The 27,443-nt window shown below is 44.0% G+C and overlaps 1 protein-coding gene across 3 annotated transcripts in view; it reads left to right on the top strand.

The window, feature by feature from the left end:
- TMEM178A (transmembrane protein 178A) overlaps nt 1-10,024 on the top strand; it is a 133,001-nt gene extending 122,977 nt beyond the window's left edge. For all 3 annotated transcript variants that reach the window (XM_023747453.1, XM_023747450.1, XM_014447933.2), the window contains one exon: nt 9,058-10,024. In XM_023747453.1, the coding sequence (XP_023603221.1) occupies nt 9,058-9,299 (242 nt within the window). In that variant the 3' untranslated portion in view covers nt 9,300-10,024. The remainder of the gene's footprint in view (nt 1-9,057) is intronic.
- The last annotated feature ends 17,419 nt before the right edge of the window (nt 10,025-27,443 follow it).

Below are 27,443 nucleotides of genomic sequence, written 5' to 3'. Positions count from 1 at the left end.
GGGAGGATCGCATGAAAAGCAGGCGGTGGCTTGGAATTTAATTTATCGGTGATGGAAGACACCAGAAGGTTTTAGGCAGAGGAGTGACTTGATCTTAAAGCAGGAGATTGGACGCAGGTGGGATGGAGGGTATCAAATGACTATGGCCTTTTTGATAAGCTGGGGAAGAACATTTTTGTCTAAAAAGGAGTCAGGATCTAAGTTGATGGCGAACACTGAGTGCAGGGAAGAAATCTTTCCTTCTGTTCCTTATCCTATATAATAAAGAGCTAATATGCTAATTAGACCGAACAGCAGAACAACCATCCCGAGGACTGTCCGGACGCTGTTCCGGACGAAGCTGGGGCTGCGAGGGCCGAGGCAGCCAGGGCTGTGAGGGCCAAGCCCCTTGCACAAATTTCATGCATCGGGCCTCTAGTTATAGAATAAGTGGGCTAGGACAGCAAAGAATCACAAAAAAATTAGTGTATGCATGATTCGTGAATGCCAAATTAACAGTTTCACGAAGGATGCTCAGTATTAGAACCAGTATTACTCTAGATAAGTGGCCATCTATAATAATAAAAGTGTAATATGCAAATCGACTGAATGGCCTAACAGTGGAACGACCATCCGGATGTCCTTCCAGATGACCTTCTATACAAAGCTGGGGCTGCAGCCACAGGATTGAGGCAGCCGCTGTGGTTGTGAGGGAGGGATCGAGGCAGCCACCCCTACTGCAAAGGCCACTCTTACACAAATTTCGTGCATCGGGCCTCTAGTTTCAAATAAGCTTATTTCTATTAACCTGGAGTTCTGTTACTCAAGTGACCACAACTGGGTTTTCTAGCACTTCTCAGGGTAGTGGTCACCCACCCAAGCCTTGTTAACTGGAGGCGGCAGCGCCCATCTGTGGATGACACTGGTTTCTTTCTGTCTGTTTTCCAGGGCTGACAGGTAGGTGTCACTTTGCTTTCTGGTGTGCTCCACCAATCAGCCTAGGAACCTCCCACCTACCCCTTTTCCCGCCCTATCAGTAATGGGGGTCATCATTCAACATCCTGACAGAGCATTCAGAAGTCACATGGACCCTGAGTAGTTGTGAGCAGAAGACCAACTTAGGTTTTCCCGATTTTGTTGAATACACAGCAGAGCACAGGAGGCTAAAATTCTAGTTCCTGCGGTTTTGGAGGAGGATTTGAACCCTCAAGACTAGTCATCAGGTGCCTGCCTGAGGGATTCATTTAAGATCCAAACTATAGAATAAGTGGGCCAGGACAGCAAAGATTGAGAGGCCCGTGCTGCCCAGAGAATTCCTTTATGCCTCTGCTGGGGCTCACTGGTCGTAAAAAATCTTCCCCATTTTCTTCCTTCCCTTTATTAGTTGAGCCCCCATTTTCCTGACTCTAGTCCCCATATACACGAAATAAATGCAAATTACCTCCCCTCTCCCCCCAACCCTGGGAAGGCCCACATCACATACCCTGGTCAGGAAAATGAGAGATGCCTGAGTAGTCGTCCAGGCATACCTCGTTTTATTGTCTGTCACTTTATTGTACTTCATGGATGTTGCTTTTCTTATAAATTGAAGGCAAGACCCTCCACTAGCAAAGATGATTCACTTTATTGTGGCACTCACTTCATTGTGATGCTCACTTTATTGTGGTGGTCTGGAACTAACCCGCAATATCTCAGAGGTATGCCTGCAGTTTTTAAAGGACACTTTTAATATGGGTGATACATGAATAATTTAGCATATAAAACAACTATTAGCAATAAGACAAATCACAGGGACATAAAAGCCAGGCCTAGTGGATTTTCCTTGGGAGACTGAGGGGCTGGTTTGGTATTACATGAAAGAAAGGTAGGAGTTCAGTATTGGGTTGACTCAGAGGAGAGCTAGGAGCCAAGTTTCCTGAGCCGGCTCCCCCTGTCCCTGCTCCGCCCTTATTTCTGATCCACATGTGGACTGTAACTTGGGGCCAGACTAGCTCAGGGATCCTCTGGCTTTGTTATGGAAAGCCCCTGTGCAATTGTTAAATAAAAACAAAACAACAGCCACAATAATAAAAAGCCATAACAACCAAAACAACAACAACAAACGTATAAACTTGAAGTTTGATTGCCATTCCTGAAGGACAAAGAGACACAACACAACGTTGTTTTCCCTCTTGTGCTTTGGGTTGCCCAAACAACATTTTTGGAGTAAAGGGAAAATTCACTTATAGATCCCATCCCCTCAAAAATTAGAGTTTAATTATTTTTCTTGCTCATGCGTTTGCCTCATTAGAGAGAGGGAGAGAGAGAGAGAGAGAGAGAGAGAAACGTTTGTGACCATCATCACATGGAAAGTATTTAGTCCTCTGGGCTACCACTTAACATCATACCCTCACCATTCCTCATGTCGCTACATCGTCCTCTACTCAGTGTTTAATAGCTGCACGTTCTTCCATGGAGTGGCTATGCTGTGTTGTAGTCATCTGTTTCTTTACTGTGGGATTCATGGAGGTTTGTTTTATTTTTCTACTACAAATGTGTCTTTGTTACCTTTGTAAACACCCAGATAACTCTGTGAATCCACTGCAGAAGATACATTAGTCACAGCAGGACAGGAGAACCCTAAGGGTTAAAAGAAAAAATTGATTTTAATTAAGCAGAAGTGTCTTCAGCAGCCCTTGTCAGAATCACCCCCACAGATTTTTGATGCTAAACTTAGCCCCTTCTAATGTGCTGGCGTCTTCATTTTCCACCTGAACTTATTAGCCAAGCCTTCAATGAGGAACATCAGCGATGTGACAGTTTGAGATCTTTCTCCTTCTGCCTATTGCATACAGACAGGCCTTGATTCCCCACGAGTGGAACAGCAGTGCTGCCGGCTGTCAGTGCTCCCCGGGGAGCCAGTTCTCCCCCTTCCTCTTTCCTGGGGCCTCTCAGGGGGCGCTGCAGAAGGACCAGGGCCAGGCCTCACTCTCCCAAGGGCTTCAAATGTAGCCCTTTGACTTCATGTCCTGTGAGGCGACACACGCGGTCACAGAGGCATTGAGGACGGAGGGAATAAGACACTCGCCTTCCAGCTGTGAACCGCTGCCCATCATTAGAACACACTGCTTCCAGGGCGCTGGGAAGCAATATTTCCCTCAACATTAAGGGATGCCTTCCATTTGGTAGCCATAGTCACATTATTATGAGGATAAGTTGTTATAAATATTTTAAAGGCTTCATTTGTTCAATGAAGACATTTTTAAACGTTTCAATTACAGTTATATTCCAGATTATTTTGTATTGGCTTCAGGTGTATGATATAGTGTTTAGACCAGGGGTGGGCAAACTTTTTGACTCGAGGGGCCACAATGCGTTCTAAAACTGGACCGGAGGGCCAGAACAAAAGCATGGATGGAGTGTTTGTGTGAACTAATATATATTCAAAGTAAACATCATTACATAAAAGGGTACGGTCTTTTTTTTTTTAGTTTTATTCATTTCAAACGGGCCGTAGTTTGCCCACGGCTGATTTAGACAGTCATATGCTTTACAAAGTGTTTCCCCCAATACGTCCAGTATCCACCTGGCACCATACATAGTTATTACAATATTAGTGACTATAGTTCCTCTGTTGTACTTTATATCCCCAAGACTATGTTGTAACTACCAGTTTGTACTTCTTAATACCTTCACCTTTTTCACCCATTTCCCAACCCTCCTCCCTTTTGGCAATATCAGGCTGTTCTCTGTATCTATGAGTGTTTCCATTTCAATGCCAACATTTTTAAATACAATTTTTAAAAAATACGTTTTTATTGATTTTTAGAAAGAGAGGAAGGGAGAGGGATAGAAACATCAACGAGAGAGAAACATCATCGATAGGGTGCCTCCTGCACACCCTCTACTGGGGATCAAGCCCCAAATCCCATCGTGTGTCCTGGCCAGGAATCACTGGTGACCTCTTGGTTCATGGGTTGATGCTCAACCATTGAGCCACACTGGCCAGGCTCAATACAATTTTTGTGTCTTGTTGTTGGGTCCTTATTATCTTCTAATGTACTGGTCCTCCCTTGATGGGAGTCTCATTGCCCCACTGGGTCCATTTTATGCCCTGAGTGGCCACAGTAACAGCAGATAAAGGGGAGACAGAGCCCAAGCTGCCCCAGCAAAGCTCAGAAACAATTAAAACCCCAATTAAGCTATTCATTGCTTTGCTTCAATGTATTGAAATAATAATAATTTTAAAAGACTAATTCATTCAAATCAAAAAAAAGACTTGACCGCAGTGGCTGTATTGAATTATCTAGGTTATCCATTGATTATAACTTAAAACTATAAGTTTTCAATGCCTTCTCTGAAACCCTTGGGGCCAGGTAGTTTCTGGAATTCCGGATGTTAAAGTCTCCCTTTAGAAAGGTAACATGGTGCATATGTTATCTAACACCTTCAGCAAGGTCTGTAATCAAATACATTAACATGTCTGCAGCAAAACATACCCTGAGCTGGATCGATGTGGACTATAAATAGCCTTATGTCCCATCAGGTCAGGCTTTGCCTTTAAATGAGATTGCTGCAATCTTTCAGGAAAAGAGTAGGTGTTTGGGGGATTTAATAGTTGCAGATTGTGGATTTTTTATTTACTTTTGTGGGTTTTTTTTTTGTAAAGTTTTGTCTCTATTACTCCTGCCCAGTTATTCAATCTGAGTGAAAAGTAGCATGAGGCATTTTTTTTTTTGAAATTGCAAAGAGACCAGGATGATGGGCAGGTCATTCTTTGAAGAAAGGGTGGGGAGGAGGGCAGGGGAGTCAATGTTTATGCCTCTGGGCATTGCAGTTATGTTATTTATCAAGCAGGCTAACCAGGGTGAAGTAACTTCTACTTCTTTCAGCCTTTTAAGCACATCAAAGGAGGATGGTCCAAAGAATGGGCCCAGTTACCCTAATTACATCTTACCAGCTGGCCACAGGCACCATGAAAATTTTAGGGAAGGAAATTAGGTTGATGATCTGGGATGGCCGCATAAATTTTCTCTGTCTCGACCCGAAAATATCCCTTCCAGCCCTATAATTTTGTGATATCATGGTATTTTCTAATTAAGAATATTGGCAGAAACCCTTTTAATATTTTATAAGAAAAGTAGCTGCATGCAGGGCTTTTCAGAACCAGTAATTATTCACCCTTTTGAAGATGCTCTCGGCAATAGCCAGGACTGAGCTTGGGACTCTCTCCCTGGGCGCCACCAGCTGGGCTGGACGGTATCCGTGGTAGCCACAGGTCACTTCCAGCTGGTCAGGGGAGAAGGAAAAGGGAAGGGAAAACCTATGAGAAGAATGGAGGAGAGGCAACTTCTCTCCTCATGGATTTTAGGAAGGACCATTAGATTTGGAACTTTTGAATACAGAGATGGTCCTTATCTTCTCATGCCCCTGTCCCATTAACTAGATTGCTACTGACAAAAAGGCAGCATTATTTAAAACTAGAGCCCGATGCATGAAATTCATGCAAGGGGCTCAGCCCTCGCAGCCCCAGCTCCGTCCAGAAGGTCATCCGGAAGGACGTCCGGAAGGTCGTTCGGCTGTCTGGTCTAATTAGCATATTATGCTTTTATTATTATAGATATGGAACCAAAATGGAATTCCACAGTATAAAAATTGACCTAGGACTAACAATCCAGGTACAACAAAGTTGTTTTCATCATTTAAACAACACTTTTTCTTGGTGTCTTTTAAGTTAGATGGTTTTAGTTTTACTTTTTAAAATACCTAGAATGGGTCAGGCCTCTTTTTACAAAAGCTTTGGAAACGTTGGAAACAATGCTTTGTCTTGTCTCAGTACCTTTCCTTGTAATATTCAGAAACAGTCCTGCCCATCCCACAAATGACATATTTGGGGACTTGTTAGAGATGTGAGCCTCTAAAAAGGAGGAACTCTTAGATACACTCTTGGCTTTCTTCTCACTCAGAACAACTTCAAGGACACCTTGGAAAGATTAAAAAATGTCACTAAAGACCAGCCTGTGGGGGCATTTGTGGGAAGGGGGAAGGGCAGACGAAGGCATATTTGTGGGCACATGGTAACCCTTTCTACCACTGTCAGCTGAGTGAGTAAAGGCCTCAGAAAATAAAGCAGGTTTTCATCAAGGTTTGAGGAGTGCCCTATTCCACAAAGAACTTAAATGGAACAGAAATGCATATAACATTTTATGATAAAATAAATACAGCTAAGTCATAAAAATAAGATGAGCAATCAGGTTTGCAAGGCACGATGGATCCAAGGGTGAGCTTAGTAGCAAAAAAGCATGCCATAAAGTCCCCAACTTTGGCTTGTGGTGGGCCCCTAATTTAGTTTTAGGGAGTGTCAGCTTTCTGGCAACTCAGTCCAAGAATTTATTAGTGACACATTCACAGTGTCCATGAAATAAGCACAAACCAAGTGCCAGGGAGAGCACAGCCACTCCTGACACTGAGGAAACCAGCCTCCGTTAAATCTGCAGGTTAGATGGTTTCTGATCATCCCTTTCTGTTCAGTGTGAACTGGAGGTGTTAATGCTAAACTTCATTTCACCAAACACAATTTTATGGAGTTGGCAGGGGAGAGGCGCTAAAAAAATCAACCTTTAGTGCAAAATCAAAGGGAGTAAATACAGAAAGAAAAATCCATGACAATATTTTTTATGTAGGTGCATATTACCAGATACTAGATTCGCTAGGACGTTTTGGGAACTGCGCCACATTTTGGAATAACTGAATTACAGAAATGTGACACCGTAAGGGACTTCAGTAACCAGCTCCCTCCCCTAACCCCTCCTTTTTTTCCTAGATGAAGAAACGAAGGCTCAGCCAGGCTAGGTAATTTCAAGGTTGCGCAGTGACTAGCAGCAGGTTTGGGGACCAGAAAATGCATTTCCTGCATCTCAGCCTATTGCATTTGGACATCAAAGGATGCTTAAAAGTCTAAGTTTGGACTCGAGCTTTCAGAGGTCATTAACACCATGTTACTTGTAAAAAAGACTTTTTTAAAAAAATCCTCATGCAAGGATATGTATTTTTTATTGATTTTGTGTGTGTGTGTGAGAGAGAGGAAGGAAGAGCGAGAGAGGAGAGAGAGAGAGAGAGAGAGAGAGAGAGAGAGAGAGAGAGAGAGACATAGATGTGAGAGACACATCCATTGGTTGCCTCCCTTATGAGCCCTGACCAGGGATCAAACCTGCAACCTAGGTATGTGCCCTGAACAGTCACCTGAGCCACCAGCCAGGGCAAAAAGCTTTGTTGTAAGCATTCAGCTGGGTGCAGACAGTTAAATGCAGAATGGAGTTGCGTTTCCTTCGAACAGGTCATTTTTCTATTATTATCTTGTACCTATTGAAGATCAGATTTTTTCTAACTGCCTTATTGTTCTATTCCCAGAATTGGTTAGAAGGACCTTGTTATATATAAACACTGTCTTTGTGTTGGTGCCAGGGAGAACATTCTTGTAGATGTAAGAGCATTTGCTCTTCACAAGATTTGAAAAGAGCAGAGGAGTGTTCTTTTTTGCCTGGTTCATTCCTTTATGAAAGAATTATTTCTATGATGATCTTTCTTTGGAGAACTCAAAGTGACATGTTTGCCTTTATATTCCGGAGCAAGGACTCGGAAGACAAGATTTTATCCTTTGTAGAAAAGCAATCACTTTAGAGTTTAAAAACAGAATTAGGCCGGGTAGAAAATATCAAATTATCTCAGATCACGCATCCTTTTAATTGAAAACATTTCTTTTCTAAATGAACATTTGGAAAAGGATTCAGGCGATGTGCTCTTACATGATTTGAGTGGAGGCAGAATTGCAGCACTTAAAAAAATTGCATTCAGGTGATCTTTATTTCTTCCCTATTGCTGCCGGCTCTGAGTTTATTTTTCTGGTAGTGTTTCTGATCCCCAAAGCTCTGTTTAAAAGGGGGCGTTATCTTATTCCCAAATCTGTGTCTCTGTTTCCTATGGAGAGGCTGCATAGATCCCTAAAGTCACCCAAACAATTTCCCAGCAAATAGGTGTGACCTCCACTGTACACAGGATAAACCAAAGAATGAAGGAGAGCCGCGTAAGACTTGGACCAAGGTGGCATTCCCATAGGTCAGAGGGGACCAGATTTGGTTTTTATTGCCCATCTTCAGCTCAGCAACAGTCTCATTCTGATCCCCTGCCCACCCAAAGGAGCATCCTTGGGGGTCCATTGTGGTGAATAGGAGCATCCCTTGATCACAGGCTCCTACAAAGCCTGTGTTGGGGGGATTTTTATCAGAGTCCCGATTTTAGTGGAAGGACAATGATACATGTGTTGGTATAAAAAAGTAAAATTTCAGGTCTGTCCATTTATATCACCCAAATCGCCTACATTCGGAATGGTTGAAGTATATGACCTGCTTACTCAGCTATTTTTACATCATTTCCAATTTCCTGGATTTAATCATATTGTTTAAAAGTTTTTATTCATTCATTAAAAAAAAACACCAAAAAAAAAATCCCCACATGATCTGTTGAGGCCCTAGTATGTGCCAGGCTCTGTAACTTAAGAAATGATTTCGCACTTGTAAAAATTAATTTAAAATCTTATTTACAGTCAACATGACAAGCACTAATGCTGGTGGTAATTCAAAGAGAAAGCAGGCTTGTAGGATTATTGCAACTATATAAAAATGTGGCAAACCTAGATATGGAACAAGGGAGATGAAAACTTTAACATTAGGTTTGAGTGGTTATAGAAGAGTTTTAAAAATAATTACAATTTTTATTAACTTTTAAAGGAAACAAATATAAATTTAAATATACATACCATTCAAGCAAGGTAATTCTGAATAATTCAAATTATTAGAATTCTCCCCTGTGTTCTTCATTCCTGTATCTCCCATGCCTAGCCTACAGTCTGGCACATAAAGGTTTTGCCAATCTTTGTTGAATGAAGTAATTCAAGTCAAAAAAAAATTATAGATCCTTTCTTAATTTGGAGTGATCGCCTCATCGGTCGGTCTGATTTTCACAAAGGCTGGTCTGGCATTTGCCTTGCATATAGCCGGCAACACTGCAACTGATCCTTCGTTCTCTTTGTATTATTTATAGGAATATTTTGCACCATTTCCCTCTGCACTTACGCTGCCAGCATCTCCTATGACTTGCACCGCCTCCCGAAGCTCATTTACAGCCTGCCCGATGATGTGGAACACGGCTACAGCTGGTCTATCTTTTGCGCCTGGTGCAGTTTAGGCTTCATTGTGGCAGCTGGAGGTCTCTGCATCGCTTACCCATTTATTAGCCAGACCAAGATTGCACAGCTAAAGTCTGGCAGGGACTCCACGGTATGACTGTCCACACTCAAGTTCACTGCTCGGTGGCCCGTCCACAGTGCAGACGACTCCTGAAGGGAACGGAGTGGAGTTTGCATCAGGATCCCAAGCACAAAACCGTCTTTCACATTCCAACCTGTTGCCTGCCAGCCGTTTCTGGATGACCGATATAAAGTCATGCAAAACCTCCCCACCTTCCTAAGGACAAGACTACTGTGGGTTCAAGTGCTTTAATGACTACGTATGCTTTGACTGTGAGGAATAGGGAGCCAGTGCCATGGGACACTTCTAGGTTTTAGACAAAGAGGAGGTGGCAGTGGGAGAATGTGTCTGATTGCCACTTATTGCAGAAAGTTTGTATATAACAATTACCTGAGAGTCATTTCTATTTGCAAAGGGATTCGTAACAAAGCAAGTATCATTTCCTTGTCCTCGGACCATGCTTGTTAAATTTTCGTACAGCATCTTCAGAACTTGTCCTGATGGTGTCTCGTTGTGTCAGCACCAAATGTCTGTGGATGTTCCTTGTCACAGGAGGATTCTTCTTCTGTTGCCTTATTTATTTTTTAATTGAAGTCTCTTCTCAGTCTTTGTACTGGAATCAAAACCATAAGGAAAACAGATCAGCTGTGTAAGAGCTATTCCGTGACACTATGCAGTATTGTTTGAAGTCCTATCTGTTGTCCACCCGCGGTCTCTTTCCGTTAACTGATTTCTGCATTAAATGACTGCCCCCTTGTTAATCTGGGCGTGTTCTCCAGTCTTTCAGCCGTGGCAGCACGCTTCCCAGCCATACAGACAGATGCAAACCTTGTTTTAATAAGACTGTCACTAAGCCTTTCTAATCGCTCCATTTCCGTTAGGTTGGCCATTGTGATTTATCTTTTGTATGTAGCAACCACGCACTTGTTATGGAAAAAAGATGTCATTAAAAATATTTTTTAAATATATTTTTTATTGAGTTCAGAGAGGAAGGGAGAGGGAGAGGGAGGTAGAAACATCAATGATGAGAATCATCGATTGTCTGCCTCCTGCAAGCCCCCTACTGGGCCCAAAACCTGGGCATGTGCCCTGACCAGGAATTGAACTGTGATTTCCTGGCTCATAGGTCGACACTCAACCCATTGAGTCACACCAGCTGGGCTGAAAATTTTTTTAAAAACCTTACCATAGTATTTTAAATCACGCCCCCCCCCCACCCTTTACTCTCTCTCTCTCTCCCTCTCTCTTCCTTTACCATCTGCCTGGTATTTGGCCAGTATTGAGGATACAAGGTCTCTGCTTTTCTCCCTGGACCACCTAGGCTAGTGATGGCGAACCTCTGACACGCGAACTCGTTTTTTTGGTTGATTTTTCTTTGTTAAATGGCATTTAAATATATAAAATAAATATCAAAAATATAAATCTTTGTTTTACTATGGTTGCAAATATCAAAAAATTTCTATATGTGATACGGCACCAGAGTTAAGTTAGGGTTTTTCAAAATGCTGACACGCCGAGCTCAAAAGGTTTGCCATCACTGACCTAGGGCAGGCCATTAGATTTCGACCTTGGCCGCTCATCAGAGTCATCTATTCCTTCACCTGCACCTACTCTGGACCCCACCCCAGACCAATTGACTCAGAATGTCTGCAGCTGGGCTTGAGTATTATTGAAAAACATCGCAGATAATTCTGACGTGCAGGTGGGATTGAGAGCCACTGTTCTGTGCCAGCCGCTAACATTTATTTACCTCTTACGAAGTGCTAGTAACCCGGCTTTGTTTTTTCCAGGCATAACTTCATGTAATGTAATCCTCTCCATCTCTAAGGTAGGTACTCTTATTCCATTTTCCTAGTAAGGACGCTGAGGATCAGACTCAGAACACGTGCTCCATTTTTTTCCTCAGTCCTCCCCCTACGTGTGGATGTAGGACAAACAGTTTAAATCCTTCCATTGTGTTTCCTTATCTTTAACTGGAAGGGTGGGCACTGCCTCACGTCTAAGCTTTTCCTCTTAACTCCCACATTATCCTCTATGCTATACACAATGGGTAATAAAAATGCTCTTTAAAATAGGAGAAAATGCCATATCCAGAAGTAAGACACTCTTGAGTTTTTAATTTCAGAAAAGATATATGTTTTTCCTTTTTTTCCAAAACTGATTGGGTGCTCATAAAAGGCTAACTATGATCTACCCTCCTCCCCTGACAAATAAAGCCTGATTTTCAAGGGACAGTGTTTGGAAGAGGTTAGATGACCCCAGAGACAGCACGCGCGCTCGCCGAGGCCTGTGGTTATGATCCCTGGCCATCTTGCAGGCCTGTTTAATAAACCCGTCCCTGGGTGAGATCAGAGATACACAGCACGGAGCAATTATTTTTATTTATGGCTTCTATGGGAAATTCTCAAAGCAGGAGAGCTGCTTCTTTGAAGCCTTCTTTACAGATCCCCATAGAAGATGTCGAGACTCTTGAACATTTATATTCCAACCACCGAGGCAGTGTCTGAGTGACTGACTTTTGAAGTGTCTGAGAAGCTTCCTAGGGGCTGGGGGTGAGGATGGAAGAAAGCCTCGGAGGGACAGGAGGTTGAAGGGTTCACGCACCAGAAAGATTTGCCCAGAAGCGGGGAGAGTTCAGTTAGGATTCAAATGTGCGCTGGCAAGAACAGAGCCTCGCCGCCTTCCAGCCAGAGCGAGCTCCGAGCAAGGAGCGTGCCCACGGTTTCTGCCTTTCTATTCACTGTCAGGAAGTGTGATCAAAAGTTGCCAAAGTCTAGCGTTTGGCCCCCCAGTCCTTGGGCTTCTCTTAGGGTTATTTTCTTAATTAGCTTTCGAATGAAGACGATTGAAATGGCCGCTGCGGTCCTGCGTGGGGCAGAATAATTTATTGAGACGATTTGTTTTTCTCCTTCTGTTCTCTCTGACCCACCGCTAGTTGCATGCCTGTAGCCAGACTGCGTTTCTTTGCCTAGCGGTTTTTTGGGGATTTGTGTGTGTGTGTGTGTGTGTGTGTTTTGCTGGATAGAAAGCAGAGGCAGCTGAGTTCATTGAAGTGAGGATACAGTGGGTCCGGGAGGGTGGCCAGGCCAGAGGACTGACTGTGGACTAGCAGAGCTCAAGGGCATCCCAGAGACTGGAAAGAGAAAAGGGTGGCCACCCCGTGACTAGGTGGGCCTCACGCCCTGTGACCTGATGGTATCATCAGGTTAGATGCTAGGAGAACTTTTGACAAGTCAGAAAAGGGAAACTGAGACAGATGGTTAGACAAATGGGGCCAAACAAGTCAAACAATTGACAGCCAGTTAGTAAATCACAAGATCTTATCTTCCCTAAACCAAGAACACTTGAGAGCAAATAATTTGCACTTCTCCCTAATCAGAGCGTAAATAGCTTAAATCACCCAGTCAGGGACATAGATAACAGAGACCTAATTAGTGCCATTCATGGCAGCTAAACCCATGGACTTCTAAAGACAGGAGAAAAATAATAAACAAAAAAAAATTAGAACCAAACAAATTCAAGATACAGGCAAAGCTGACCAGAAAATGACCCTGGTCCCTCTATGCACTCATTTTGGTACATCAACATATTATTTAAAAGCACACCTGGAAAACTGATGAATAATCTGCTAAAACTCTGCCCTGAGACTCCCCCCCTAGGGTTCCTGACCAAAAAAGAAAGATAAAAGCCCTTAAAACAAAGGATGCCAGTGTGGGCTTTCTCTGGAGCATGCCCACACCTTTTCTTTCTCCTAAACTCTACGGGTCCCCATGAGACTTGCAACCAGGGGAGCAATGGGCAGTGGTAGCTTGTCCCGGACTAACCCCCTGAACCTGTCTTCCAGGCCCTCTTCTCTGACGTTTCTAGAGAGCCAAAGCAGCCCCGCCTAGGCTCTCTCGTGTTGCTTCTGCTATCTCAGGCCCTTCCTTTGTTTCCCCCTCCCCCACTTTAATAAAGGTACTCTCCAAATCACCTGGACTCGTGTTGTAAATCTTTCCTGCACACAGTCAAGGAAACCTACACATCACAGGCCAGCCCGAGGCATACCGGCTCTGGGCCTGGTCCCTTTCTGGGGACGTCAGGACCTCAGAGAGAATGGCTGTGTGGGGTGACCAGGGATGCTGGGCTTTTGGTGCAAGGGCTCTCATGCCCCAACCGTGAGCAGTGGGTTGGGAGGGACCAAGCCTTGGAATAAATGATTTCTCAGTGATATCCAGTCTGACCCTCACAAGGCCCAGCTGTGTGTGTGTCCTAAATGATAATTGAGGGCAAATTCCCCCAGTGCTGCAAGATAGAGCTTTAACTAGAAAGTGGGTTTACAGAACTCCTGGGATTGTAAACTAAGAATCATGTCCATCTGCCATATATAGACAACATTTACAAAAAAAAAACAGGGCTTTCCTATAGGCCCACAGGCCCCTCCTTTTAACAATGTCATTCTTGGTTTGTTTGCAATGTTAGAACCATTGCTACCTACTCTGAGGGAACCCTATGACCTCCTTCTTTGGAGCACATGGACCTTTGATAGTCCAGAGTCCAGGATGTGGGAAACCTACATAGAATGTCATTTTTCCATAAAAGTTACTATACCTTTCAACAAATATTTACTGAATGCCTACTATGTGCCAGGCACTTGGGAAATAGCCAAGAAGCAAAACAGATAAGGGTTCTTGCCCTAGTGAAGTTTATTCTAATATCAAATGCACTAAAGTACAAGTGAAAAATGAGATCTTTCAAGCCCTAAATGTTTCCATAAATCCAGTATTCAAGTAAATTGACATAGTGAAATGTTTCTTTTGAATGACATTTTTATTGGCTGTACATTTTATTTCATATATCCTCAGCAACAAAAAAAGTACATGAACTTTTTTTTTTTTACTCTTTTAAAGACTTCCCATTTGAAACTTAAACCTGAGAACGACAAAGGTTTACTGCACAGGTAAGACTCAGTTACCTGAGCTAAAGGTGAAGAGGAACATGGGATCCTGGAAGCTCAGGAGGCCACAAGGTAAAGATCAACAACCCAGTGGAGGCCAGTGCATCGGATGCTAATGCTGCCTGACCACTGCCTCCAGGGCGTTGCTCAGGCTGTCTCCGCTGCTGGGGTCGCCCACCTCTCCTCTGCCTGGCTCATGCTGACTTTCCCTTGTGCCTCAGCTTCAGCACAACTTCAGCTTCAGCTCCTGGAAGCCTGCCTTGAACATGCTACACTATATCCTAGTCACCTGTTCACCCCTAACTGGGTCAAAGTCCCTTGTAAGGTGGAAACTGTCTTGTTCAGATATTGTCTCCAGAGCTTAGCTCTGGAAATCAGTAGGTGCTCAGACATCTCTGTGGAACAAGTGCATGAATTCAGAGTCTCCTCTTCCCTGGGCAGAGCTCACTCCCTTAGCACCGATTTTAGGGAGCCCATAAAAAAATATACAGTAGTAAAATAGGCTAAATGGAATGAGAATATAGCTCGGTAAGCAAGTAAGCTTCGTTGGAATAATTAAAGGGGCTATTAACCCAAACCAACCCAGATATAACTTGAAATGTGTTATGAACTAAGCACGATGGAACATTTATTTGATGGCTCAAACAGCATTAAGTTAGTAACCCCAGTGTGGTTTTACACCTCAATTGAAAAGCTTTCCCATTTATGTTCGGGTCTGTTTTAAATCTCTAATTGGAATTCTGAAAGGACTGCTTCAAAAATGACTGCCTTTAAATGCAAAAAGCTCTTCTGACCAAGAACTCATTTAAATGGAATTATTTGAATTTCTCCGGGCCCCTGTCCTTTGACCAGAAAAAGAAGAAGTTCTCCTTGCTGCAGGGCAATCACCAATGCTCAAAGGTGTTCAGGGCACCCCATTGCATACCGGGAACATGGCTAGCCAATATATTTCCTCTCTATATACTACCTATATTTTGCCAGCCTTCAAAGCAAGATTTCTAATTGTTCTGGAAACTATTGGAATATGTCTTCTTGAAGCTTCTGAGAGGAAAACAAATTGCTTGGCTATAAAATAAGATAATTTTCTGTCTTTATTGCCTAATTTCCCCCCATTAGCATATAAGTTTTGTAAAATACTCCCTGCTATGTGTAAGGCCTTGGGCTATTTGTGGGTTGACGCTCTCCTAGGGTCTCTCTACAGAAACTCAGAGGAGACCATGGGGCTGGAGTGGAGACAGCAGGGGCAGTGGAACAGGTGAGGTTGCCAAGATAGGCCGAGCCTTGCTGACTGCTATAAGAAAGCTGGGTTTTATTCTAGAAATGGAAAGCAGTGAAAGTGTTTAAAGAAGGACCATGATGTGATCTGATTTCCACTTTAAGAAAGTCAATGTTGCCTGACTGGTGTGGCTCAGTGGTTGAGAGTTGACCCATGAATCAGGAGGTCACAGTTTAATTTATGGTCAGGGCACATGCCTGCGTTGTGGGCTCTATTCCAAGTAGGGAACATGTAGTAGGCAGCTGATCTGTGAATCTCTCTCATCATTGATGTTTCTCTCTCTCTCTTTCTCCTCCTCCTTTCCTCTTTCTGAAACTAAAAAATCCTATATAATAAAAGGGTAATATACAAATCGACCGAACGGCAGAATGACCGATCGCTGTGATGCGCACTGACCACCAGGGGGCAGATGCTCAATGCAGGAGCTTCCCCCAGCCCACAGGCTCCAATTGCCAGATTGGGGCCTGCCGGTCAGCCTCTCGGTTCCTTCCCCTGGCCGGCAGGCTCCAATCGCCCAATGGTGAATGGGGAACCGGGGGTGGGTGGTGGCAGACGCAGGCAGCGCCAGGCCAAAGCCCCTGCCCCGCCCGTTGCCCCACGCACAGAGGGTGACTGGCAGCGGGGGGGCGGGGCTGGCGAGTGGGCAGGAATGGCCAACCTCTTGGTCCCTCCCCCCAGCCAGCAGGCTCTAATCGCCTGATGGGGAATGGGGAACCCGGGGTGGGTGGCGGCGGGGGGAAGGGCCAGCTGCTGGCAGTTGAGGAAGATGGCCCTGATCGCAGGCCAGGCCTAGGGACTATACCTGTGCATGAATTTCATGTGCTGGGTCTCTAGTATATATATATATATGTGTGTGTGTGTGTGTGTGTGTGTGTGTGTGTGTGTGTGTGTATGTTTAAAAAAGAATGTCAGTATTGCACTGGATAGAGAATGGATTGGAAGAAGACAAGAATGGAGGTGAACACGCTAGGTAGGAAGAGGGTGTTATAGAAATCCAGGCAACACAACTGGACCGAGAAGGTAGAAAGGAAGTGGAGAGAAGTGGGAGGATATATTTTCTAGATGGAATTGACAAGACCTGCTGGAAAATTAGAGGGAGAGATGGGGAGAAGGGTAGGGACATGATTAAAAACGACAACTAAGCAATTTTTAGAGTTAGGTTATTTACTAAGGCAATTATGGCTCTTGTATAAAAGAGGGAATAAGATAACTTGAAAAAAAAAGGAAAAAAATACTAAGTTTCATGGTAAATCCAGTGTCTCATAGGATGACATTTATCCTTACTGAATGGAGCTCAGGGTTGAAAAGCCGTAGTTGAGAATATGGTCCAATGACCCCAATGCTCCTTCCTGCTAACTTTTCCAACTGCCAGCCTCACCCTCTTTGGTTTCTAGTTGTTTTCCAGAAGCTGCCTCTACCAGGGTTGGCAAATAGGATTCAGCTTGAATGTGAATTTGGTCAGTGACTGGTGACTGGGAAGATTTCAGCCCAGGCCTAGGGGGAAAGAATGTAGTAATTATGAGTGAATGGGAAAGGCGGATGCCACACGCTGCCCAGCCCCAGCTTAAATCCACCTGATAGACTATTGCCTGCTTTCATTAAGCCCCACTCATGTCTTAGGGCTGGTGTTGCCAACACTCAAAAGATGCACAGACCACTTGCCTTATGATCTACTTCACTTGCATGGCCAAGACTCTGATGATGCCACCACGGTGAGCGTGGGCTATGAGGGGGCAGGAACTGTACCCTCGGGCTCTTTAGGAAATGTTCTATCTGTGGAGTGACATCCTCTGGGAATTCTGGAAAGTGCATTGAAGCCTTGCTATAAGGGCTCATGGGGACCTTGTTAAATCTTGTCCCAGACAAGGAGGGCTGGGACTCATGCTCCCAGAACACAATAGGGCCCTCATACTCACAACCAGATGTCAAACTCAGGATCTTTCGTCCTTGAATCGTAAAACACCTTTTATTTTTATCCCCAAGGCTTTGCCTGTCAGTCATGTTGACTGTGATGATAGCACAAATACTTGCTTTAGAAACTTGGCCATGACTGAACTGAACTTCACTCAGCTGTGTGGCTTCAGTGGGCCTCAAACGCATCCCTCACATGTAATTCACATCACATCTTATCACACCGATTGAAGCTGTTAAACATAAGGATGCAAAAGGAAAGGACTTTTCATTTCTCCCTAAGCCTTAGTTTTCCATGTTAGTTCTAGACTCTATTGGGTGATCAAAACAAACACACAACACGCATCTCCCTTTTAAAGCACTTGATTCTAAGAGGAGGGTGCTAGAGTCCCATTCCTGTCCATCCCTAGGTCTCCTTCATTCTTGTAAAGGTTAGATACAAAGAAATGGAAAAGAAAGCCCTCGTTCTCAAGTCCTCTCCATTCTGTTCCTCGGCATTGATGAGAAGCCAAAGGGACTGACTCCGCGTTTCCCCTGTGACTCTCCTAAGCCATGCTCTTTACACACACCCCTGCTTTATGGATGGAGAACTCAGGCTCAGAGAGGTTAAATCACCTTCCCTCAGGCACTGAGTGGCAGAGCCAAGGCTTGGATTCTGGCCTGTTCACTCCAATCGCTCCACGTTCTCAGGTAAAAGATATGGATCAATTACCCGAGACCCAGGAAAAATACCAACAGTGCATTTTAAAACAATATCTGAGCTTATTTCTCAAAATTTTATACATCTAGATAGCTTCACATTCCTCTTCATTTTTCATGGTTCCCCTTGGAAGTTACTGCTTTGCAGTTTTTAATCAAGCTGCTATGTTTCTAAACCAGGGCACACACCGCCCTTTGGAATTCTGTAAAGAATGCCAGACCTATTTTTATAAGCACAGAACCTCTCCTTATGTGGCTGACCTTCAGGAGACCCTGTACTCTGCAGTAGCCTAAAGGTATGACAGCAATTTTAATTAACTTCTTGGCACTCCCCCTCTAGAGCATTTTAAGAAATTCCCATGTCACCAGGGCTGCTGAAAGATTAATATTTAAGTGGGTAGGTCTTCCTTACTTTGCCCTGTGAAAGCATTCCCTTTGGCTTTTAAAAAATTATTAAATGAAAGCTATTATTCAAAAAAGGAGGCTAGATCACTTTGTGGTTAGAGAGAGAATGAGAACTCGGAGACTCGTGGATGTTAGTCCTGGTTTGTGACTGTCTTCCTGCGTGGCCCGCAAGGCAATCATCTCTTCCTAATCTCTGGAGACGATCATGGGCTGATGTGCCTTCCAGGGGCGTTGGTGATCACCCTACATTTAAAAAGCCCACAAAATACTTTGAACACCTCTATATAAACTTTCTATTTTTTTCCTCCAAATTGCACATGAACTAATTTTTTTTTTAAAAAAATGCAGTATGTAAATTACACACACATTGTAATAAAGCCATCTGATGTTGAGTCGATGCAAGGGCATCAAGGAGACTACTTCATTTTATATTTTCTCTTTGAGAGGTGGGTTGCGAATGCAGTGACTTAAGAACAAAACAAAAGAAAACCTCAAGACAGGGAGGTATCTGAAGGTTCTGACTGTCATTCCTGTCAACAAGGGAGTACACTGAGACTGAGCATTAGGCAGGGTCTCTCGGCCTGTCTCTAGCAGGTGTCTAACTCCCCAGCCGATGCGCTAACCAGGGTTTGAGGTCGACATAAATGAGTAAGTATCTGCACTCCTACAAACATGTCAATGGAGCATCGGCCCTGCTTTATGTGCCTCCACTGTGACTACAGTAAATCACTCGCATGCCAACATGTCTCTCACATAAAATGGACTCGGGAATTGAAACTAAACCAACTGTGAAAAGTAAACCGGGGGAGATAAAACACGTGATTAATGCAGTATTGATTTAAAGAATGGGCCAGTTCTTAAACAAAGAATTTTCCAAATAAAGTAACAGTTTAAAGGGTGTTCACAGGAGTGGAGAATGGTTTTTAAGAGAATTGAAGTGAAAGTGAGGGAAGAAAGAGGGTGAGCTGGCCTGAGGCTGCTCAGGGGCAGAGAGCCACCTGGAGCCACATGGGACCACGTGGAGCGGGACTCGTGGACTCCCTCACACAAACTTGTCAAAAACCCCCACAGAAAAACAGTTACTGCAGGAAGCCAGAGGAGTGAAGAATGAAACGGGTTAAGCTGAAATTGAGTACAATTTCATTAGTTTTTAAAGCAATCAGCCTGTGGGTCTGTGATACGCCTACACAATCACAAAGGGTGTCACAGAAAATGTCAAGCTTTTACCTAGTAACGACTGAGCAGCTGGTTCTCTGCTGCATGATTCCATAGGTTCCAGTGTCACAAAGGAAAAAAGGAAAAAGAAATCTTCCTTTGGGGGTTAACAGTTGAAAATGTTTTATTTTTTCCTTTGTGACACTGGAATGCATAAATTTGATCAAAACGAGAGGGAACTCAGTCTGGCATCCTGGGACTTCCTGTCTCTGTTCATTTGGTTGGCAGGAGACCGTGAGAAGTAATCTGCATGTGGTCACTTGTTTATCTGATCTATACTGAGTGCCTAGTATATGCCAGAGACGGACTTCAATGCAGGGGACCATCAGTGAGCAAACCAAGAAAGCCATTCCCCTTAAGAGCTATCATTGTAATGCAAAGAGACAGACAATAAGCAAACATTTGTGCTGGTGATAGGTGCTAGAGGGAGAAATGGGGACCACTAGAATAGCATGTGAAGGGTGAGGGGATGGTTCATTTAGACAGGGAGGCCAGGGATGGCCTTGCTAATATGGGGACATTTGAGCAGAGAGCCTGAGCAATGCAGGTATGTGGAAAAATGTCCAGGGGAGAGGGGGCAGCAAGGACAAAGGCCTGAGATGGGTCTGAACTCTGTATATTCCATGGTCAGCAAGGGGGCGGCACAAAAGGGTGTGTCAGAGATGAAATTAGAGGGGGATCAAGAGCCAGATCAAGACTTTGAGTTTTATTCTGAGTAGAATGGAAAGTGATTGGAGGGTTTTGAGCAGGAAAGTGATATAACTTACAGAAAAACAGTAACTAAAAATCCTCTAGCCCAGTGAATTAATTTTTCCCGGTTCCCATGTTAATACCCAGTGTTAGGGTTTTGGCTGGTGATGTGGGCTATGAAAGAATTCACAACTGAGAGAAGAGATAGATACCGAGAGGAAGTTTATTTTACTTTCCCCAAAGGGAGAAGGCCTGTGCATTGCTAATCAATACAAGGGCCAGAAAACAAAGGGCAGCTTCCCCTTTTAAGCCCTGGTTGTTGCTAAGCAACAAGGAAAAGATGGGAACCCTGGGCTGAAGTTGAGCAGACATCAAGGGGGTTGTCTTGAAAAGTTAGTTTGCTTTGTAGGAAACAGTCCAGGAAGATGTCCTAGGGAGGCGTCTTATCAGTGTTTTTCCCAAGCCTGTAAAACATGCTTAGAGCAAAAGTTATGAAGAGTTCAAAAGCGGCTTGTTTGAAGGGGAGAGGGAAGAGACCTTTTTTACTAACTAGAGACTCCTTGGTGTGAATTATCCCGGAGTTGTTAAAACAGCAGGGGGAAGGGGTATGCAAGAATGTAGCCTTGAAAGTAGCTTAGCTTGTCTTGCAGTTTGAACAGAGGGGCTGTTTGAGTCAGAGAAGCTAACAGTCTTGGGGTTTAATTACCAGGTGCCTGTGGAAGGCCTCAGCAAAGAAAGAAAGGCCCTTTTTTCCTGTCCTAACACCCAGAGTCCAGGACTGGGCATTTGGGGCCCCTTGACAGAATACACAGTTAATATGCATGCTCTTCCAAGCTGAACTCAATCTCAAACAGTATAGACATCTCAAGGGTAGGAGTCACAAAAGGGCAGCCAGAGGGATGACCATTAAAAGGTAGAGCTAAAGTGTAAGAGACAGGGGGGCAGGCAGAGAGGGGACCCAGAGTAATTGCTCTCATTCGTCACACCCTTGCGAAGGCAGTTCCTGCTGAAGGAACTTGATGGAAACTGACAATATGAAATGACTGCACTCAGGTGGCAAAATTATACTTCCGATCTCCTGGTTCTCTTGAATGAGCCTGATTTAAGGCTAAGCTCTTCAAGGACCTAGGCAAGCTTTCAGTTGTTTCTTGAAACTCCCAACAAGTCCCTTACTTTTTACTCTTAAATATTTTTCCTGGGCTCTGCTCATCTTTCTCTGTCAAGTTTTTTTTGTGTTTTTTTTTTCCGAGGGGGGTTTCATCCTTCCATTTCCAGAAGTCAGAAATAATCCTCTCTCTCACAAACTTGGACTTTTGACCAGCACCTCCCCATCCCCACTTTCCTCTTCCTAGAAAGCCAACACAGCAGCATTTCCAGCAAGACCAGTTCACCAAGGAGCATCCCTGGTAAATGCTTGACAGCTGAATGAATGAAGGAGTAAATGAATGAGTGAAAGAATGAGAGAATTGAAAAGGCCAGAAAGGGTAAGGGAAAGTGGTGTTTGCATAATAAGCATAAAAATACTTACCTGCGATTTCTCAATTACCAGTTTATCTTTCTGAAGACCTTGCATCTCACCTAATTTTAGCCAAAGGCTTTCTTGCACAGCTCCTCTCTGCTATCTAAGTGAGGGGCTCCTCTTGAAAATCAATGTATTTTGAATCCTTGATGAGACTTAGCATTCTTATGGAGAAAGTAGCTGTCTCCTTGACAGCTCTCTCTAGCGTGACTTTCTTCCTAGTGTCCCTTTGATTCACTGTCCTCAGATCGACAGGCATCGGTTCTCTTCTAACAGGAGCTGGTTTTAGTTTGAAAAATACTAATTGTTCTTATGTGTCACACACACCTGGTGCCAAAGGAAAAAATATTATAAACTACTCCAACTAGAAGATTAACCTTAAATTTTGGAAAATTGTCCAAAAGCTTTTTAGTCTTATGCACTTGATATTAAAGATATTCCAGGAGAAATGGAAGCCACAACTTAATTCTATGAAATACACTGAGATAATTAGAACCACTGTCTCTTATGATCTCCACCTCTGTCATATGAGTCACTGAAGCAACATGTTTTTCTACCTGCCGTTTGCTGCCTCTTGGTTACGTACACAAAGGTCTTCATCACCATACATATTATTTCTTCTTAAAGATGTAAGGCTTAGACACAGAATTAAAAGAAAAATGTATTGTTCAAAGTCTTTGTAAGACCAAAACATTAAAAGTACTTTGGAGGGGGCACTCCATGGAATAGGCCTGCAAACAGGAGTGTGCTTCAGTAACCCAGGTGTGCGGGACAGGGTGTCCAGTTACAATGAACAGAATCTACTCCAGGAAGTTTAGCAACAAAGGGGTTTATTTAAAAATGTTAAGATGTTCAAGAGGGCCAGAAAACTAGTCTGGGTGGCTATCTGAGCAGGGCCACCATCCAACCATATGACCCATTGCAGCCTCTGCTAGGCACCCACACCATAGCTTGTACCATTGATGGTGAGCCCCAAATGCTTCTCTGTCCCTGCTGACCCAGAGGCCAGCTGCTTCTGCCGTCTCCCTTGGTCCCATTATGGTGCTCACTTAGAGGTGATCTGGTAATAGGTGATCTGGTAACAGGTACCCCTCCCACTTTCACCCATTGACCCTTTATTCTGACTTTGAGAGAAAGAGCACCATCTATTGGTCGCTGGGTCATAGTGCACCTAGCATCTTGTAGGGAGGCATCTCACCCTCAAGGAATTCTCTCTCTGCGGGAACAATAATGGGCTGTTCCACCCAGCCACAGGGCCCTTTGTTGCAGGCAAGCCTATCTATTGTCTCACTTCACTGTAGGTGAACTTTGGTGAGAAGCATTGTTGCGTGCAAAGAAATGATAATGAATAAGGCAATTTGGTAAGTCCACGCAAGGCGACTTGAGAATCCAAATCAAGAAAGAGTAGTTTTTCCAGTGAGGACAAATCATTGCCCTCCACTACAATTTCCCTCCTGGCTGTGGTGTTATAACAAGTCTCAGGGGTAGTCACTGCTATTGAAAACTAACCAGCCTTGCTGAGGAGAAATCCCTATTGGGCCAAAGCATTATCTCTGTCCCTGAAACCATGGCCACTTTGTTCATGAGGCCACTGAGCGAGGGTGGCTGGGGAAAGGGAAAGACAGGCAGGCAATCTTCCTCCTGCACACTCAGACCTCCCCCACAGTGGGAACTCCTAACAATCCCAGTGGGACACAAAGGTCCTTCCATACTTGGGCCTGTCCTGAGATGTCCATCCATTGTCCTTTTCCTCAGACATCCTTTATGTTGCTGACCATCCTTTCAAACAGACAGCTAGTGTCATGACCTGGGGAGCATCCGCCTCTCAGGCCTTCTCTCCTTCAGCAAAGCGTACAGTGTGGACCCCTTTCAGTTCTGCTCCCTGGGGAGGTTTCATTTCCCCACTGTCCCCCAGACCCAGTGGGGCCGAAATGCCCCAGCAGTTAAATTCCAGCAAAACTTGCAGAGCGATCTGTAAACCAGATTTGACTTTTTACCTCCTTGGCAAACTGCTCATTGGGAATTTCCCATGAGACAATGGTCATGAGGGAGGGTAGCACAGAGAGAGGCAGGAGGCACATCGCAGGATACCATGCTGACTGCTGCAGCATATCACCAGGACCCTCGGGCACCTGGAGCTCTGTGCTGACATATTCCTTTTCCACCTGAAGAGGGCGTGATGCAGGGCTGGGCCCACTAAACTTGGCTTGGTAGATCAAATCACTCCCAGTTCAAGATGGGTAGTTCAGTGTCCTGTGGTCAAACCCTCAGTAGCAAGTCAAGAGTTATTTCCAAAAGGAGAATAATTACTTGCATAAGAGAGCTTGGCTTTGCTCCAAAAGCTGAGGCTGCAGCTGTACTACCTCTATTACAGCGGTTCTCAACCTGTGGGTCGCGACCCCTTTGGCGGTCGAACGACCCTTTCACAGGGGTTGCCTAAGACCATCCTGCATACCAGATATTTACATTACGATTCATGACAGTAGCAACATTACAGTTATGAAGTAGCAACGAAAATAATTTTATAGTTGGGTCACAACATGAGGAACTGTATTTAAAGGGCCAGGAGGTTGAGAACCACTGCTCTATTAGGACTCGCTGCAGGCTCCACACAGCATTCATGGTCAGCCACAGACATTCTGAGACCTCCCAGGTCATAAGGGCAGAAATGCAGAGCTGCTTACAATGGGCCTGGACCAGCTGGAGAGCCCTCTCTGGCCCAGGCCTCCATTAAAAGTAACTGAGTCAGAGCAGCAAGCAAGCCCAAAGGTGACATAGGTTGATTTTCAAATGCCAAAGAGTTCCATTAAGCATCTACGGTGGCACTAAGAGCTGCAGTTCCTACAAAGATACGGTATTGCTTTTGTTTGGCTATTTTGGTTGCCAGCAGAGCCTAAGGAGGATGACCTTGACCCTCCAGTCATGGACATCCTTCCTCTATGGGTTGGAAGCTACTCTGGGGATTCTGTAATTGCCGAGGGGAGCTGTTCCCACGTAGACTCAGGAACTGGGGAAATTACCACATAATTTTTCACTGAGAAAATGGAAGAGAACTTGCACAGTCTACCTTCACATCTGCCCACCTTCCAGCATCTGCTCCCACTTGTGGTCTGTTCTTCAATGCATGTTTCTGTAATGTTAACTCATATTTTATGGCTCAGTCGGGGGATGATATCACTGTAATGTGGAAATTGGGTGGGTTCATAAGTGACTTTTCCCCCCAGTACAATTAATGTTTTGAGCAGCTGAATGTGAAGGACACCAGTGGAATAATTCAAATGAACAAGCTATAGAATGAGGTACTTTACAGGATGCCTATTCACCGCACCTTCCTCTTCTTGGGTCAGGGTGGCCAGAGGTTCTGTCTTGGAAGTGCTTATAGTACAACTCAGCAGCTTCTACCCTTCCGTCAGATTCCATCAAGCTGTCTTTGCCCTTTTCTTGGGAGTGAAATTCTTTATTTACTGATGTATTTATTATAAATATATGTTTTTAAATAACTATGGTGACTGGTGTTTTTGCTAGTATGCAGGTTGCAAAGTTAGATAGGTTTGTAACAGTTGACTCCAACCGGATTTTTTCCATAAATTGTTATTTTTAGTGCATGAATTTGAGAATAAAAAATTTTCAGGGGCACATTTATCATGTTATTGCAGAAATGCCTGTATACTGCCTTCCCACTCGTAACCATGGAGAAATTATTCATGCCCTTATCGAAAGCTTATTCCTCCTTGTGCAGATTGTTTTCTTCTTATTCAAGGACACTTCTCCAGCATTTATCCCTTTTTCCTACTTCATCAGTTTTTCATCTTTCCTGGAACAGTTTGTCAACATTAAAAAAAAAATAATTGTCTTGATTCCACACACCCTACCAACATACTACCTCCATTTTCTCCCTTTTTAGCAAAACTAGGTGAATGAGTTGTCTATACTACCTCCAGCTCTTTTCCTGTTTTGTTAAGCCTAATCAGGTCTGGTTTTGTTTCTCCTCCACTCCACCAAAACTCCCATTGTCAGGAATGACTTTCCCATTGTTTATGTCAATGGTCAATTTCCTGCCCTTATGTGACTTGGATAGCTAGCAGTATTTAATAGTTCATCACTGTCTCTACCATATGCCTTGTTCATTTGCCTTCCAGGCAACCATTCTTGTTTTCCTCCAGCCTCAATCATTCCTCCTCTGCTCCCAACCTCTTAGTGTTGGAGACACCAACCCTACTCCCCTTCCTTTCTCTCCCACACACAGTCCTGGGGTGATCCAATTCAGCTTTATGGCACCTACATGCTGAAAATCCTCAAATTTGTATCTCCAGAGCAGACTTTTTCTTAAACTGCATCCTCATATATTCAACTGCCTACTCAACATCTCCACTTGGTGTTGTTAACGTAAAAAACCATTGAAACCTGTAAAGAATTTTTGTGAGTTTATTTGAGCCAAACTGTCGACATATGCCGGGAAGCAGAATCTCAACAAATTGAGATAGTGCTCCGGAGAATGGCAGGGTTACATCCGTATTTATACATGAAATTCATTGGTGACAGATTTAAGGAGGTGGGATTAAGTGAAGCAGGGGGAAACCTCTGTGATAGGATAGCAGGATCAATTAACATGATAATGAAGGAATTTATAGTATCTGTCCTGGCGCCCAGAACATTTGGTTGTGCCCCAGGGGCTCCAGAAAAAAGGAAAGTCACAAGTTACCCAGACATTTCAAGGGTATGTTATCTTAGAGGCAAAAAGGCAAATGGGCTCAGTAAGGATCAAAGTTGATCTTGTCAGTGAAGATACCGGCCTAGGACATAACTGCCCACCATAACTGCTTTTAGTTAAAGTTTAATTTCAGACCATCCTTTGTGGTTACCTTAGGTCTCCGAGTCTGCAGAACTGCCATGCAGGCCTCTCCTGAGCTTGTCAGGTCAGCATGTGGCCCCTTTCGTCCACAGTGTAATACACATCTCAAAACAGCAAGTCTAAAACTGTACTTCTGACATTTCCCACCTAACCTGTCCTTCTTGTAGCCTTTTCCCTCTCATTTGGTGGGAACTCCATTATTCCAGGTATTTGGCCAAAATTTTGCAGTCTTTTCTGTCTCTTCTCCATCTGTCACACCACACACACATCAGTAGATCCTATTGGTTCTACCTTGAAAATACATTCAGAATTCAGCTGCCTCTTACACCTTTATTGCTACCATCCTGGGGCAAGCTACTGTTTTCCCTTGCCTGGATTATTGCAAAAACCTCTCAACTGGCCTCTCTACTTCTACTCTTGTCGCTCTACAATTGATTCACAATACAGCAGTCACAGTGATCCTGTAAAATGTATGTTAGATTACTACCTGTTCAAAACTCTCCAGTGGCTTTGAGTCCAAGTCAAAATAACAGCCTTCAAGGCCTTAAATCTAACCTGCCATCCCCAACTGCCACGCACGCAGTCTTTAAGCTCTCATCCTCCAGCTCACTCACTCTACTGCAGCCACATTGGCCTCTCCTGTTTCTTCTTCTCAAGTAGTGAACACAAGGACGGCA

This window comes from Myotis lucifugus, unplaced genomic scaffold (assembly GCF_000147115.1).
Source record: "Myotis lucifugus unplaced genomic scaffold, Myoluc2.0 scaffold_6, whole genome shotgun sequence".
Lineage (NCBI taxonomy): Eukaryota > Metazoa > Chordata > Mammalia > Chiroptera > Vespertilionidae > Myotis > Myotis lucifugus.
Note: the sequence above shows the minus strand (reverse complement) of the source record. Positions and strands in the feature narration are given on the sequence as shown.